We start from the raw sequence: 15459 nt of genomic DNA on the forward strand, positions 1-15459 counted from the left end.
TAATTCTACCGGTTACCTCACCTCATCATGAATCTCTCAATTATATTATTTTTTTAATCCAACCGGTAACCTTACCTTCGGTAGCATGTCAAAACACTCTTTCATATATGAATAACTCATGATGCTCATCCATGCTAGAAACCACCTTTATTTGAGAGTAATTTCATCAATTTCACATTATTTATATTATATTATATCTTATCATTAAAAGTGTACCTCAAATTAACACAAAATATAAAATAGGATAAAAATCTATTATAGTTCTGGAAATTTGCTAGTTATCCTATCCTCACCATGCCCTTTAATCTTTAAATCGAAAAGAATCATATGAAGTTTGGTTAATTAATATTTTCTTACAGTGGTAACTCAGTTGGTAACGCAGATTAAGTATAGAGTTTTTGAGTTCGATCCTCATACAACTAGTATCCGAACCCGTGCGTCGCACGGATGAAATAATATGGAAAAAATAAATAAAAATGAAGTTAAGAGCAATAAATAATGTTTTTTATATGGTCTTTTTGTTTTAACTGAGTCGAGTTACATTCGGATATGTTTTGGTTATGTTTAATTTTTACTTTGGTTTTAGAGAAGACATTATCATACACAGAATCATGTGTGTATTATATTCATAAGTATAATCTTGCATCCGTTGATCATCATGAGTTAAAACAAAGTAATAAAATATCAGATAAATTTCACCCAAATTGACGTAACGTAGAAATCTGAAATAACCCACGTCTGAAATAGTATTTTAATTAGAGGTACAATGAACCAAATTACATTACAAATAAATTCGGAAAGATCCTTAAAATGAGAAAACTACTTGAACTGAAAAATTCATTATATAATAAATTATAGCAATGTAAAAATGCCTTTGATTTTTTTTTTTCCGATGAAGTGACATTTTTTCTTTTTCATAAGTCTCCACTTGCAAAGAATGAGACACCATAAAAATTACATCACTAACCGATTAGGACTAAAGTTATTTATTCAAGAGAAAAACAATATATATTACTAAAATAAAAACATATTTGCAGTCATATGACATATTAGTGCATATTTAAGTAGCTTGAAATTTCATGTATGTAGTGATAGACAATAGTATTCCCAGCACGTAATAGCTTAAGCATCATAGGAACATATAATATCATAACATTTGACTAATATGATTATTCCAAAATAAGATGAATGCAATATGTACTTCAAATAAATTATCAGAATCAGTAGTAGAAATCATCTAACAACTTTTAAGTAAAACTATTATTACCAACACAGTTATCTATCGGGCTGAAAGACTCCACATGTATTTTGCCACACAATATCTCTTGCAACCTTCACTCATAATATTAAACAACAAAAATAAAAGGAATCACACAATTGAATTGGAATCTTTCATTCAAGTACCAAATAGAAATAACAACATTTGTTGTTGAAGTGGTAATTTCTCTTGTAGACAACATTTGTTGTTGAAGTGGTAATTTCTCCTTCATCATCCAGTATTAGGATTCTTAACCCTTTTCTACTTTTGACTCTTGATACTACTACATAGAATTGACCATGAGTGAATACTGGTCTAGGAAGGTATAATCCAACATGGCTCAAAGACTACCCTTGACTCTTGTTGATGGTCATTGCGTAACAAATAGCCAATGGAAACTGTCGCCTTTCAAATTTGAATGGAAGACCAGAGTCTTGTGGAATCAAACTCATTCTACCAATGTAAACTTTTTTTCCGGAATTTGTTCCAGTCACAACAGTCGCACCGATCATATTTGGGCACAAATCCTCTATTAATAGTCTAGTTCCATTACATAATCCAGATGATTGGTCTAAGTTTCTTAGAAGCATGACAGACACCCCTTTCTTCAACACCAATTTGTGATTTGGAATTGCAGAACATTTTACTTCAAGTAGAAACTCCGGGGTTAACCATGCAGCTTCAACATCATTGTCCTCATCAGACTTGCAAGCAGAATCACAACTCATATATTCTTTTTCTTTCCTTTCAATGCAAGATAAAATATATTGATTGACTTTTTCAACTGATTCTAATGTGGGGGCTAATATAGCTCTTTCTTGATAAAATGTTGGATCTGTAAGATGAGAAACCATATCTGGATAAACAAACTGTATATGTTGGAGCAACGGTTTAGATGGATCAGTAATCAAAATATCATGAGGAACATCAATAAGCATTTCACCGTCATCATTGGTTGCTGGTTCACCGTTTCCCAATTTAAGAATCCACTCAGCAAATTCTTTGATGTCATCATTATCTTGATGTCCATTCGTATTGAGTAACCTCATATTTTTTGTCAAGGAAAGAACTTTGTTGTTTTCCCATAAATATGAAGAATTTACAGTTGCTGCAACTATATCTTGTCTAGACCCCTTTTGAATAACAGGGAGTATTTGTCTGAAATCCCCTCATAATACAACTACCTTACCTCCAAACGGTTTATTGGCATTTGCTCGATTCTCATATGACATTATATCCTTGAGTGTCCTATCAAGAGCTTCAAAGCAAAATCTGTTCAACATAGGCGCTTCATCCCATATGATCAAAGAAGATTGCTGCAACAACTTAGCCTTCAAGCTACCCTTGTTGATTTTACAGGTTGAGGTTTCATTGATATTAATTTTATTACTGTACTGCACTCCTTCATTTTCTCAATATCCATCCTTGGCGTCAGGCGTAAGAAGTCATCTTCTGATTTCAATTGGCTAGGATCATTGAGTTGATTGTTGAATGGTGTGAGACTTTGATTGACCATTATGCTTAAAATAAGAATGAATTGAGTTAGCATAAAATGAATGGGCATGGTGGGTACTATTAGGAAGAGAATATTGCAATGTACGTACCTTTGCTTGATAGCAAGGACCTCAGGAATATCATGGTTGAATAATATCTTTGTTCCATACATTGAGTTTTGTAGTACATTTTTACCTTTGTATAAAATCACCATAAAAAACACATTATCTACGTGTTGCATAAAATTAAGATGTTAAATAAATTTAGAGTTGTTACCCTTATAAAATTTAACTCTTGACATATTAATAACGACAACTTGGCTGAGAGAAGTGTCATTATGAAGCAATGTGTTAAACTCATCAGCGCATTCACCAAACAATGCACACTCCATTTTATGTCTGCATTAAATAAATATATCTAATTTGAAGTCATTATGTTGTAAATGGATGGAATTAAGAACATAAATTATTGATTGGTAAACCAAATACTTACCCATCAATTAACAGATCTATATTGAGAATCTTCGTCTTCCCCTTTCCATAATGAGTGAGCCGAGGTTAACCAGATAACAATCCAATTATATCGGTAAATGATGGAAAAGATAAAGTAGTTAATGTTAATTTTGTTTAATTTCATTTCTAACTTTTCTAATTAACAACCGTATGTACATTTTTTTTATAAAAAGAGATTTTTTAATTCAAATTTTGAAAAATTGGTTATGTAGATCAAATATTCAATTACCGTAAAAGAAAGAGTTGCTTTTTTTTTTCAAATAATTTTTTTAAAATTTAAAAATAGTATTTTCAATTTAAAAAGATAAGTAAATATCTAAATATCGAAACAGAAGAAAATAGCAAATAAAAGAGTTTTTTTATTGTATGTCTATTTTTCTAAAAAGGCGTCAGATTTTTTTTTCTTTAATTTTTTGTTAATTTTAAATTTATATTTTGAAAAACAAGTTATATAAATGAAAAAATATTAAATTTTCGTAAATGAAAGAGTCAATTTTTCCAGATATTTAAAATAGTGTTTTCAATTTAAAAAATCAAAACATAAGAAAATATCAAATAGAAAATATGTACTCACCAACCAGAAAAGATGTATCAATACTTAGGTTGATCAATTCAGAATATGAAATGAATGAGAATCCAAACATCGGGATGTTTGTTTCCTTAATCACGACAGCTGTAGTTTTTTCTTAAAATTCAGACGACATGAGTGACGTGTTGATTTATACTTTTCGATACTACCTGAAACAGCTAAACCACTAAACTGGTATGCCTCACCTTCCATGGGTTTGCCATTAAAGATCTCAATGACAGCTGAGCCTTTTATTGATGCTTGTATTTTCGAACCCTGTAAATGATTAAAACAAAATAATATAAAAAAATATTTGAAAATTTACCAAGAAAAAAATTGTAAAGTTTGTAAATATACCTGATGATCCATCAATACCATGTCAATAGTACCTATGTCTGATGGATTGTCAAAGGAATGCAAAGTCCATAGACGTAATATCCTTGCAGCGAAGGAACTTGTTGCTTTTGAAAGACAAACATCTAATATGAGGTCTGTCATGGTTGAGAGGAAGGAGGGGGGAGTAGAGAGAGTTGTGTGAGAATTTTTGAGATGAGGAACGTGAATTCTGAAATGTGTGGTAATGATTTTTAATTTTTATAATGAAGTTTTTATTTTTAAATTATTTTAAATTTTGTATTTTAAATTTCCTCTTTTTTTATGAGTTAAAGATTAATGAATATAAGACCAGATGCATTGTTAACCTCACATACTTCTACTTGACTAAATCTAAACTAATCCACAAATTCAAGAGTTAGTATTCTGAATTTTGAAATCCACTAAAATCAAGGTGAGAAGATGTTTCACGTTTTTATTTTCAGGTTAGTATATAGGTTTATTTTGAATTTCTTTTTTTTTTACCACGGAAGTATACGTTCATTTCAAATACAATATTATATTATTATGTTTTTTATTCAAAATTCAGAAAGCTGGTTGTTACGTTTGACACATGAGTTTTAATACTTCAATATTATGGAAAATCATTCGAAAATTTGTTAGGTGGTTATTACAATTGACACATGAGTTTTAATCTTTCAATATTATGGAAGTTTGACTATATAATATTTCATGAGTTTTAATAGCTTGACACATGTCCCTAGAATTGTGGAAGTTGTAGATTACTGACACCTATGTTTTCGATGACTCTCAAACTATATATTATTAGATTAGATTAGATTAGATACATTTTGGAGAAGGGATATTGAGTCTTAACTGTGACTAAATCTCAAATATGATAGTTTTTAAAAAGTGACAAAGTATGAGATGTTTATAAAAAAATCTAAAAAAAAAATTTATTTTATTCTGATATTTCTTCATTTGCAAGACATTATAGTAATTCATAAAAAAAATCATTCCAGGTCTTCTTTTTATCGAAAGAATCGGCAAAAATTCCACATCAGCCTATGGGAGAATGGAGATGAAAATGATATTGGTAATAATGTTTATTATTAGAGATTTTGACCCCAAAAATTACTGAATTTCTTTATCGTTATCCTCTCTGTTTTGTCCTGTATTTTTCTTTGTTTTTTTTTCACTATTTCTTAATCCAATCGGGTTGGTGCAAATCGAGTTCCATTTACCAGGTACTGTAACGGTTTTCATTTTGTACGTGTATCAGAAAAAAAATGGATTTGGATCATTATTACATTATACGCTTCATTTATATTCATGGAAGAGAATGTGTTTTATCATTCGCTGAGTGCATTAATTTATCAGGAAATGAAAGTGTTCGTAATTATATTTTGAATCCAGATGGTCAATGTAAGAAAAAGTCAGGGGTAACATAAAATGCTGAACAGAGATTACTATTGGAGAATGTTTGAGATTAATTTTTTAATGAAATAATTGAGTTTTTATCATGATTATGTTTCCATTCCATTTCACCATTTCTGAAAGCTGATTAGAATATGGTGATTGGTGAATTTAAAAATTTAACGATAGATTTAATGAATTATATTAAAACTTGGAGAATACCTGTAATGTTAGGGATTTAATCTGTGCACCTAGGGTTAACTTTTAGGTTTTACATGCTATATTTATTGTGGATTCATTGCCATGTTATGTATATAGCATTTGTACTTGATTGATCAGCTAGATTCGATTGTGATGCTCTGTCGATGTTTATTTCTCCCTTATCAAGTTTGTTGAGCCTTTCCATGTTTTCTCTAAATTTTAATGCTCTTATTTCTTATGGAATATTTGAATTCCATTAATCAACTCTGAGAAAAGCTTTGTTGAGTAATTTCAATGCTTGAAAACTGAATATATGACAGGAAGAAAAACTGGTCCAATCATTAATGGCAATGTTGGTTGAACAAATCTGAAAAACACAAGATACGTTGTTTGTTGAAAGCAAATATGGTGAAAGGAACATGGCATGGATGGTCCTATTTTGCCATCGCAATTGCAAAGCAGCAAAGGGGGAAATTGATATCACTAGACCCAGACGTAAACCTCAATCACATCCTAGTGCCCACAACTTGCAGAAACAAAATTTTATCACATTGATTTAAACATGCATCAACGTCGAGTTTAAAAGAAATTCAAACATATATTAAATCATTTCATCTAGTTGTTTACAATTGGACAACTATTTTTCTATCATGTAGTAAATCTTGTCACAGGAGAATATTTGGAAGGTCAACCCAAAAAATTAAAGATAATTTTTCAGTGGTGTCAACTTAAAAATCATAACAACTATTTTTTTTAAAACTAAAAATCATAACAACTATTCAATAATTGCAACCTTATTACCAAAAAGTTAAATAAATATAAACCAACTACTATTCACATGACTGAAAATGGTTTTGATTCTAAGTTATTCTGTGTGTATTCATATAGTTTTTTTATTAAAATTGAGGTCTCATATTGTTACATAATGATTTATAACGGGTTTAAATCTAGAGCACTTTAGTTTCTTTTTACTACATCGGAAAATCACTTAAAATTAGCAAAAATGAAAATCTGTTTTATATGTAAGAAATTGCATGTTAGCTTTAAAATATTTCTACAATAATATATAGTCAAACATTATTACATGATTAAACGAACGTCAACCTTATAACCAAAAAGTTAAAAAAGCTTGGCCTATTATCTATTTTTAAAATAACATGACAACATACTGAAAACAATGATCAAAGGTGACATTGACACCATCAACTTTCTAGTGTTATTCTAACAACAAAAATACTTTCTAGTGATTGAGATATTTTCTTATTGTAAAATACAAGTTTTTCCTTAACTTTGCCAATCATACTGAGAAACAACAATGAATTAGTGACAACTCTAACTGCTCTATATTCAGCATTTTACAACCAAACATGTATATCAAATAGTGTGGGGTTGTTCTAACTTAAGCATAGATCTCAAACTCAAGTGAATATAATTGTGTTAATTAAATACATTGGTGAAATTCCTTTTTTTAAATATTGCAGTTATTGATTGCTGTGGCTAATTCCCTGTCAAACATGATCTATTTGTTTTTGCTTTTTAATGAATAGCAAGTTAGCTACTACTTCACATGCCCTTGTTTCCACAGTTATTATCAAGTGATGCAGCTTCTATTTGCATTGAATCCGTCGATTAAGTGCACGTGACGTGAGACATGTAGTTGGCACTGCAAGCTAATCAACTACTGAGTACAAGTGCATTGCAAATTGCAATATGCTAACATGATACATGAACATTTCAAATTCCCCTTTTAATTTTTCATGTCTGTCTACAATTCTCAATTTCAGGATTCCTAGTCACTTGCAGAGAAAATGAAGAGTTCATAACCAGACACTTACATTTGAACTTAAATCTTTTCGAATGTCCCATAGTGAAAGGATGATCAAGCGCCACTTTAGGGAACAACTATCCAAGTCCTTTGGGTGTCAAATTGATCCTGAAAAAGCTGAAGAACTCAGAAGAACCAAAACAGGTGCAGATAATTCTTTCTTGTAAACATGAATACTTGTGTTACACATGAATTTGGAATACCTATAACTAGAAGAAGAGACTGGTTGCTTTAAACAGAAAGAAGAAAAAAACAAGAATCAACTATGTGAAGTCTACCTTTGAAAGTAACTTCTTTTTGATTTCAGAATTGATTCTGATGAAAGATAGACATGCTATAAGACTAATAACAACAAAAATATTGGCTTTTCCTGCTCATTGCATTTTGCAGTGTCATCTTTTAACTACTGAACATTTATTATTCATAAATTTCCCATTCTCACACAGATATTGACAACAACCTCACAAGAATCCTGAAGCTTGTTAAGAGCGAAGACCAAAGCAAAAAAGACGGGAACTCCAGGAAAGACACAGAACTTGTGGGACTAATTGAGGACTTCTACAATCAATACCAATCATTGTATGGTCGTCTCACTGGAGAGTATGTGAAAGCAGTTCCTCACAGACTAGAGAGGGTGCAATCTGTGTCTTCCTCTGGCTCAGAGTCTGACTACTTCTCCTCAGAGGAATTTGACACTAACACAGAGCTCATTGACTCAAAACAAAGACGGCGTTCTAGTTTTGCCGGTGCCCTTGAAGCTCTTAGGACACAAGCATTAACTGAGGAACATTTAACTACTCAAAAGGAGGTGGAGAGCTTGAACCAGCAGAAAAGGACTCTAGAACTTCAAGTTAAAAGCCAAGCAAATGAAGTTAAACAGCTAGGGACAAAGAATGCTGAGCTCTATGCGCGTGTGGTGGAGCTTGAGTTGATGTTGAAAGAGAGTAAAAGGATGTTGAAAGAGAGCAGAGGAGCAGTGTCTGTGTTCCAGGCAAAGCTCAAAAAAAGCGAGGAACAAGCAATTTCCAAGGTTGCAGATTTGATGGCCCGGATAAACAAGCTCGAACAAGAAGCTAAGTCTCTTCGGACCCAGAAAGCAAGAATGGAAGAAAAGATAAAACGCAATAGAAATGAAAGTTTAAGCCAAAAGAAGGACCTCACTGACCAACTTAATGCCATGCAACAAAATTTGGATTCGGTATGTGATAAGAACAAAGAGTTGGAAGCTCAACTGGAAAGAGAGAGTGAAAAAGTTTCACAACAGTTGGTTCGGATAGAAAATTTGGAGGAGAATTTAGCTGAGACGAGTTCAGTTGAAGAGTGCCTGCTAAAAGAGAAAGAGTGTTTTCTTGCAAGGATAAAAGACTTGGAACTGGAAGTGGAATCTCGACACAGCAAACAACACGATTTGGAACAGAAGTTAAGAGATACAAGGTGTGAGATTAATCGGGTAGCATATGAAGGAAAGGCAGTGCAGGATAGAAACCAAGAACTAGAAAGGGCAATGGCACAGAGAGAGGAAGAGATATTTGCTCTTTTGAGGGAACAAGAGAGTGGAGCTTCTACAAAGGCTGATATTGATGATCTGAGACTGGAGTTTGAAACTTTGCAGGAACAGAAAAGCAAGTTGAAGTTACAAAATGAACAAAGCCAAAAGGAATGTTCAGAAAGACTAGCCAAGATGGAGAATTTGAATGTCAAGTTAGAAACTCAGGTGGCAGATCAAGAGGAAACAATAAAGAAGCTAACAGAAACCATAGACCAAATACATGCAGAAAACAATCAAGCCAGAATTTGGTCGAAGAAGTTCAGGTCATATCAGCAATTCACAGAGAGGAAAATGGACGAACTGACAGAAGAGTTCCGGAGGAAAATGGAAGACAATATCCGCATATTGCACCAGAGGATCCATGTAGCAGAACAGCTGAACAATGAAAACAAAGACAGTCACAAAATGACAAGGCAAAGGTATGAGCAAGAGAACAAAATACTTGGAGAGAAAGTTGCTAGTTATGAAGATGAAATTAGAACACTTAAAGCTTCACCAGAAGAGGTTAGTCTAAATGGGTTAGGATTGGAAGCTCTAAATGGGCTAGATTTTGCTGCTGGGAAGCTTGAAGAATACAGAGAGTATGTCCTGAGTCTTGTCTCTAAGATGATGAGTGAGGTTCAGTTTGCAAAGGGTTGGGTGAAGAAAAGAAATGGGGAGATGAAACAACTGAAAGACAAGGTAGATCATCTTACAGTACTGCTGGGGGACAAAGAAGAGCAGGAAGTGTTGTTAAGAGAGAAGGTGTGGGAATTGGAAGCCAATGTGAGCAAGGAAGGAGGGCAGAAACTGAACCTGATGAGAGAAATAACACAGCTTGAAAGGAAAGTGGGAAAATTGGAAAAGAATCTGAAGGAGAAGGATGAGGAGTTGGTTGTGCTTGGGGAGAAGAAGAGGGAAGCAATAAGGCAGCTTTGTTTTCTAATCGAGTTTCATCGCGATCGCTGTGTCTATCTAAAGGATTTGATGTTCAAGACCAGGCTCCATAACAGGAAATGAGTTTAACAGACGTCTTTGCCTGTAGACCTACCAGGAAAATAGAAAAACACTTCTTTTCCCCTTTGCCATTGTTATCTTTTTTCCCTCAATGTAAAGTCTCACTGCATTTGCTAGCCAAAAAGACTGATTTTGTTAAAGGGGCACCACTTTTAAACACCTCAGTTCTTGCAAGTAACTTACACTTATTTGTATTCCTCTTTTCCTTTCTCATTTTCTCATTCATTACATCAAGAGTTTTATCATCCACCGACACAGGGAAATAGAAATAGAAGAGAGAAATTAGAAATATAGTAGATAATATGTAACATGAGAGAAACAGAGAATAAGAGAAAATAAGTGAGAAACATAGAGTGAATGAAACAAAACCCTTACATCTATCATTCATTTCAAAAAAATATAAAATTTTATACATTTCTTTTGTTTTTACAAAATATAATAGTCATGTACTACAATCAAAATGTGTAAACTTTACATGTTGAAAAAATATATTTTATGCTTTTGCCCGGCGAATTATTCTTCAGTCAGATATTCTCATTTCAACACCAAGAATGTCCTTGACCATCTCGTATGTCACGAAAGCAATAGCTATAGAAGGGACGACCTGAAAGGAACAGAGTAGGATTGCAATTAAAATGATTTTCTGATGGGAGAAAATGAAATAGTCTAGAGAATCACTTCTAGTTTTTATAAGAAATACAGGTCTTAACTCTTTAAATTCTATGCAGATCGCTAAATAAACATGCAGTGAGAACTATTGTCAATCAAACCCCGGAAAGAATTTATTTGTTCCTGAAAATATCTTTCCCTCTCTCCTAGTCTCCTGCATCTACTCTCTATCCTAATAAATGGGTAAAAAATGTACCCCCGCCCCAAAGTTTTTGTACCGCTTTAGTTTTTAATTGGATTGTGTTGAAATGAATCATGGAGGATTACAACATGATAAATAATTTATGCAAATGATCCAAATAGATTCACTGACCTTCACTGAGTTGGGGACTAAGCCCGTGTATAATGCTCCAAATCCCTCATACTTTATGGTTTTCTTGAATGCATCAACCATGCCAGTGTATTCAGCCTTGCCCTTCCCCTCGCCAGCGACAACTGAAGCAGCATCTTTCCAGCCCACCATCTGCATTCTTCGGCGAATGACATCAAGGGGGTACGCCACTGTCTGACCAACAGTTCCAGCAGCAGCCCCACATGCAAGTCTTGTGGTCACACTTAGCTCTGAGTCTTGAGCTATTCCGAGTGGTTTATATCGAATCAACCAATCTTTGAGAGATTCATAAACAGAAAAATTAAGACCCACATACGGTATCTGCAAACAACAAAGTATTTCCAGGGCTCATCTGCATGCAGAACTCTTCAATAATCAAAGTTTAATTAATACTAGTCTATATATTTCAAGAATGTACAGTTATTTGCTTACAACTCCTATGACTGATGGTAGCCATCCTTTATACAATGCTCGAGGGCCTTCTTCCCGGAAGACTGTTGAAAGAGCATGAAACATTCCTCTGTATTGACGAGGAGATGCATCTGTCTACAGAATTATTGAAAATGTATCAAATTTACCAGCAACAAAGCTAACGGTTCAATGAGGTATCTTGATATTCCACAAATAACACTTCAAGAAGCAAATCCAAACTTTCGAAAAGAATTTTCTTTTAAAAATACCTGTACAGTAATCCTTCCACGCACCAGGTCCATAGGGTAAGTTGCAGACATGGCAATGATTCCCGCACAAGCACCAGCTCCAAGACGCAGGACAGGAGTGAGCTGAGCTTCTTCTGCGAAAAAAGTGGGGTTGGGGAATTAAATCAATTAATATCAACCACACAAGCACCGCTGAATGACAACAACAAAGCCTTGAAAGGATGGAAAAGCACATTCATTACGAGTCAAATGTACCGGACAAACAATATTCAGCAACAAACTCAAACATGATTCAAGATTCTGCACTTCTTATTATACTACTTATGAAGGGGGTTGACTAGTTTGGTCACAATCCCTCTTTTCCAAAAATGGCGTTACAACAAAGGACAATTACACTAAAAAGAATAAAGCTGGAATGCCATTATGCGAAGCAGTTGGCAAGTTACAACTTACAACATCTACCTTTCTGTTCATCAGCACTATTTCTTTATTCCCCCTTCTCACAATTTCTTAAAAGATTTCACTTGTACTTTCATTTTTCAAAATTCTCACTTTTAATCAAAATAATTACATGAATAACAGAAAATGCAGATGGACACCCAAGAGCTAATTGTTCTAAACTTCTAATACGGATAGAAAACTATATTAAGATAAGAAATTCATTTGGAAGATTTAAAATTCTGTTATAAGTATTAACCTCAAAATCAACAGAATAAAATGATCAGATCACAGCGCCATAATGGAAAAAAATTGTTCTCATGAACTTAGCATTGGAGATCAGACTATTACAAGGATAGACGGAACAGCTCAGTTCTGTTTGTCTGCTGTATTGGACCATTTATGTCTAATAAAATGGATACATGATAGAATGATATGAGGGAAAGGTATTTTGGTTTGTACCATTTCCAGTTTGTCTCTGGTAGAGCCATAAAATACCCCTGCATTAATATTAAGCACTGATCAGAATTCAGAAAAAACTTTGACATTGAATTAACAACTTCACAGCAGAGAAATATCAAAAATAGATCTGCAGAAGCATACTTAGATGCTTCCTCATAGCTAAAGAACTTCACTGCTGAATTTGGAACAATACGAGCACAATTAGTTCCGTTTCCTTTAAACATTCCCCTAAAACCCTCTGTTCTCCATATGTATTTTAAGCCTTGAATTGTTCCTTTGTATTTTATATTGTGAGGATTTTGAACCTGTATTTTCAAAATGAAATTCGCCTTATTAACTGAACCGCAAAATATATAAGGAATACAACCTCCCCCTCAACACATTTATGATTTAACTACATTCAGTGCCTTATGAAAACAGAGTTCATAACCAGGAATCAAAAATAAAAAGATAACATCATGAGACTATACATCTAAGTAAGTGTTCAATTCAATAGTCACCAATAAAGCTCATCATCATATTGGAGAAAATGATGCTTGCTGCATTCCAATGTAAGATGTCTAACAGCCAAAAGATAGTAATACGTACAATAGTAACAAGAAACCTAATGGGAATGACCTGCAGAAGAATCTTTAATCTCTCTAGAGGAGCAACGGCTGTTCGTGATCTATAAAAGAAAGTAGAGACTTTATCAGAATTCAATAGCAATGAACGGAGTGAAGTGAAAGTGAAAGTTGAAACTGACACTCCACCGGCGATTCCACCGGCGACGAGAGACTTGGAGATACTGAGAAGGCGATGAGTAGGAGGAGGTTTGGCATCTTCACCGGCGGATGCCATTGAATTGAACCCTAGTAGCGGAGAGATCGAGTGTGCATTCGGAATAACAGAATCGTAACTAACATGATTTATGCTATGCGCGCGCGCGCATCTAAGACATAACGTACGTGTATTGTGTGTCTTTTGCGATTTTACTTCTGTAATTTGGATTGCAGAACTTTCCTATTTATTTTTGTTTTTATTTTTATTATTTTGGTTGGCAGTGTCGTCAAGCAAAGAACAACCAACCCAGTCTTTGCTTCCTTCTGCTGTGGCGCATTACTCATATAGGAAAATTTTGACATTGCATAATATATTTTATTGACCAAAAAAAAAGATATATTTTCTTATAAAAGGTTAAATAGATATTGCTGATGGCTAAAATAAGAGGGGCACCTTGCCTACCCTACTTTTTGGGTGAGATTACAAAATTGTTTTTAATATATGCTTCGATTTTCAAAGATGCAAGTAGGGTTAAAAAGGATCATTTTGATGATCCAATCTCAATTATCAAATATTTTAGTATTATATTTATGGTCAAAATTAACCTAAACACTCGATGTACCGTCTTCTCTTATTTTGATCCTGTAAAATGTGTAAGATATAACATGATTTTATGTTTTAGTATTTGTTTAAGTTAGAATTCCGACGACTTTATTATGTGTCTGAAAAAAACTAATATGACACACGCTTAATTTTATTTTTAATTTATATTTATATTCACGTGCTAATAATTAAAATTAATTAATCTCTATTCTCTAATCAAAAGGTAATGATCATTCCTCACTCAATCAGCTTCTAACTAGGTTTTTATTTTATTTTTATCTTCATCATCCTCTTCTCCAATATCCTACCTCATTTCCACCTCATTTTCATCTTCATCATAACTTTCATCTCCTTCATTTCCACCTGATTTTCACTAACAATCCTTCTCATTTGCATATTTTTTAAACTACCTTCCTCACTATAAATCCATACAAAATCCCACTAATCGTTACTCTTTCCCTTCAAAAAACCTTGAGTTCGTTGCTCCTCAATCCACATCAAACCCCTAACTTTAATCCCCAATTTTTATTTTTCTCACAATCTCCCCGCATCATTTATGTGTAGAAGAAATAAAGAAAACTTTGACAACTTTATCTCAAATCCAATCAATAAAAACACTAATTTTTTTTACTTATGGTGACATGAAATTAAAAACAATTATCATAATATATGGTGACATGAGCCTTTAGGAACCGGAATGAGTCAAATCCCAGATACTGATGAGGATGAGTTAGAGATGATGACCATTTTTCATGTTATTCAGAATTCATGAGTCAGAATAAGTTATACTACAATCAAAATATCATGTTTGTATTAAGCACTAGTATAAACTAGTGAAACTGTCTTTGTAGGGTCTGATCAACTGGTTAGAAGGAAACTGCGTAACAAATTAACAATTAATGATAAACTGATATGTACGTTGACATTTGCTCTGAATGCCCCTTGACAATTACGATAGTCCTTCAATATCCCTTTCCAAGACATTTGGTTAAGATACTTTAATCCACATGAATTATGAATTATTATAAGGAAAAGGGGAAAATTGAGAATACATGTGAAAAATGTCAAATTTCTTCTTATTTCTTGAATCACATACCAATAAGGTGTTGAGAAACCGTTTTTTTCTTTTCTTTTTCCTACTCTCTTAGACAAACGCCATTCTAGTATTCCACGACAGTAGCTAGAGAAAAACAACATTTCATGATAAGCATGATAAAACTATAAGTAGGCCAATTGGATGTTTTATTTTAAACTTTTGTGAAAAATGTCAAATTTCTTCTTATTTCTTGAATCACATACCAATAAGGTGTTGAGAAACCGTTTTTTTCTTTTCTTTTTCCTACTCTCTTAGACAAACGCCATTCTAGTATTCCACGACAGTAG

General features: G+C 33.3%; 2 protein-coding genes and 1 pseudogene across 4 annotated transcripts; 1 reads left to right on the forward strand and 2 right to left on the reverse strand.

Annotated features, from left to right (window-relative positions):
* Positions 1-1392: 1392 nt before the first annotated feature.
* On the reverse strand, positions 1393-4330 carry LOC130737315 (uncharacterized; annotated as a pseudogene).
* A 1013-nt stretch (positions 4331-5343) lies between these two features.
* LOC130741237 (COP1-interactive protein 1-like) lies at positions 5344-10387 on the forward strand. 2 transcript variants are annotated; one of them, XM_057594082.1, is made up of 3 exons: positions 5344-5412; positions 7567-7751; positions 8054-10387. In XM_057594082.1, exons 2-3 carry the CDS (start codon positions 7640-7642, stop codon positions 10153-10155), a joined length of 2214 nt encoding a protein of 737 aa, XP_057450065.1. In that variant the 5' UTR covers positions 5344-5412; positions 7567-7639; the 3' UTR covers positions 10156-10387. The 2 variants fall into 2 exon arrangements, with proteins under 2 accessions (XP_057450065.1, XP_057450064.1); XM_057594081.1 differs by lacking the exon at positions 5344-5412 and having other exon boundaries at positions 7243-7751.
* A 105-nt stretch (positions 10388-10492) lies between these two features.
* Positions 10493-13740, reverse strand: LOC130735890 (mitochondrial adenine nucleotide transporter ADNT1-like). Of its 2 annotated transcripts, none has more exons than XM_057587762.1 (8): positions 13457-13740; positions 13300-13378; positions 12853-13016; positions 12712-12749; positions 11833-11945; positions 11585-11698; positions 11135-11473; positions 10493-10756 (listed from the first exon to the last, which is right to left on the reverse strand). In XM_057587762.1, exons 1-8 carry the CDS (start codon positions 13549-13551, stop codon positions 10673-10675), a joined length of 1026 nt encoding a protein of 341 aa, XP_057443745.1. In that variant the 5' UTR covers positions 13552-13740; the 3' UTR covers positions 10493-10672. The 2 variants fall into 2 exon arrangements, with proteins under 2 accessions (XP_057443745.1, XP_057443746.1); XM_057587763.1 differs by having other exon boundaries at positions 13330-13378; positions 13457-13737.
* Positions 13741-15459: the final 1719 nt, after the last annotated feature.

The sequence above is a fragment of the Lotus japonicus genome, chromosome 2 (genome assembly GCF_012489685.1).
Source record: "Lotus japonicus ecotype B-129 chromosome 2, LjGifu_v1.2".
NCBI classification, from domain to species: domain Eukaryota; kingdom Viridiplantae; phylum Streptophyta; class Magnoliopsida; order Fabales; family Fabaceae; genus Lotus; species Lotus japonicus.

Excerpts from the sequence above, each read along its gene's own strand:
- LOC130741237 (XM_057594082.1), top strand. The coding sequence starts at position 7,640 with ATGTCCCATAGTGAAAGGATGATCAAGCGCCACTTTAGGGAACAACTA. Across the intron at positions 7,752-8,053 it reads ACTCAGAAGAACCAAAACAG|ATATTGACAACAACCTCACA; the intron begins GTGCAGATAATT and ends ATTCTCACACAG.
- LOC130735890 (XM_057587762.1), bottom strand. The coding sequence starts at position 13,551 with ATGGCATCCGCCGGTGAAGATGCCAAACCTCCTCCTACTCATCGCCTT. Across the intron at positions 12,750-12,852 it reads AGCTATGAGGAAGCATCTAA|GGGTATTTTATGGCTCTACC; the intron begins GTATGCTTCTGC and ends ATATTAATGCAG. Across the intron at positions 11,474-11,584 it reads TACCATCAGTCATAGGAGTT|ATACCGTATGTGGGTCTTAA; the intron begins GTAAGCAAATAA and ends TGTTGTTTGCAG.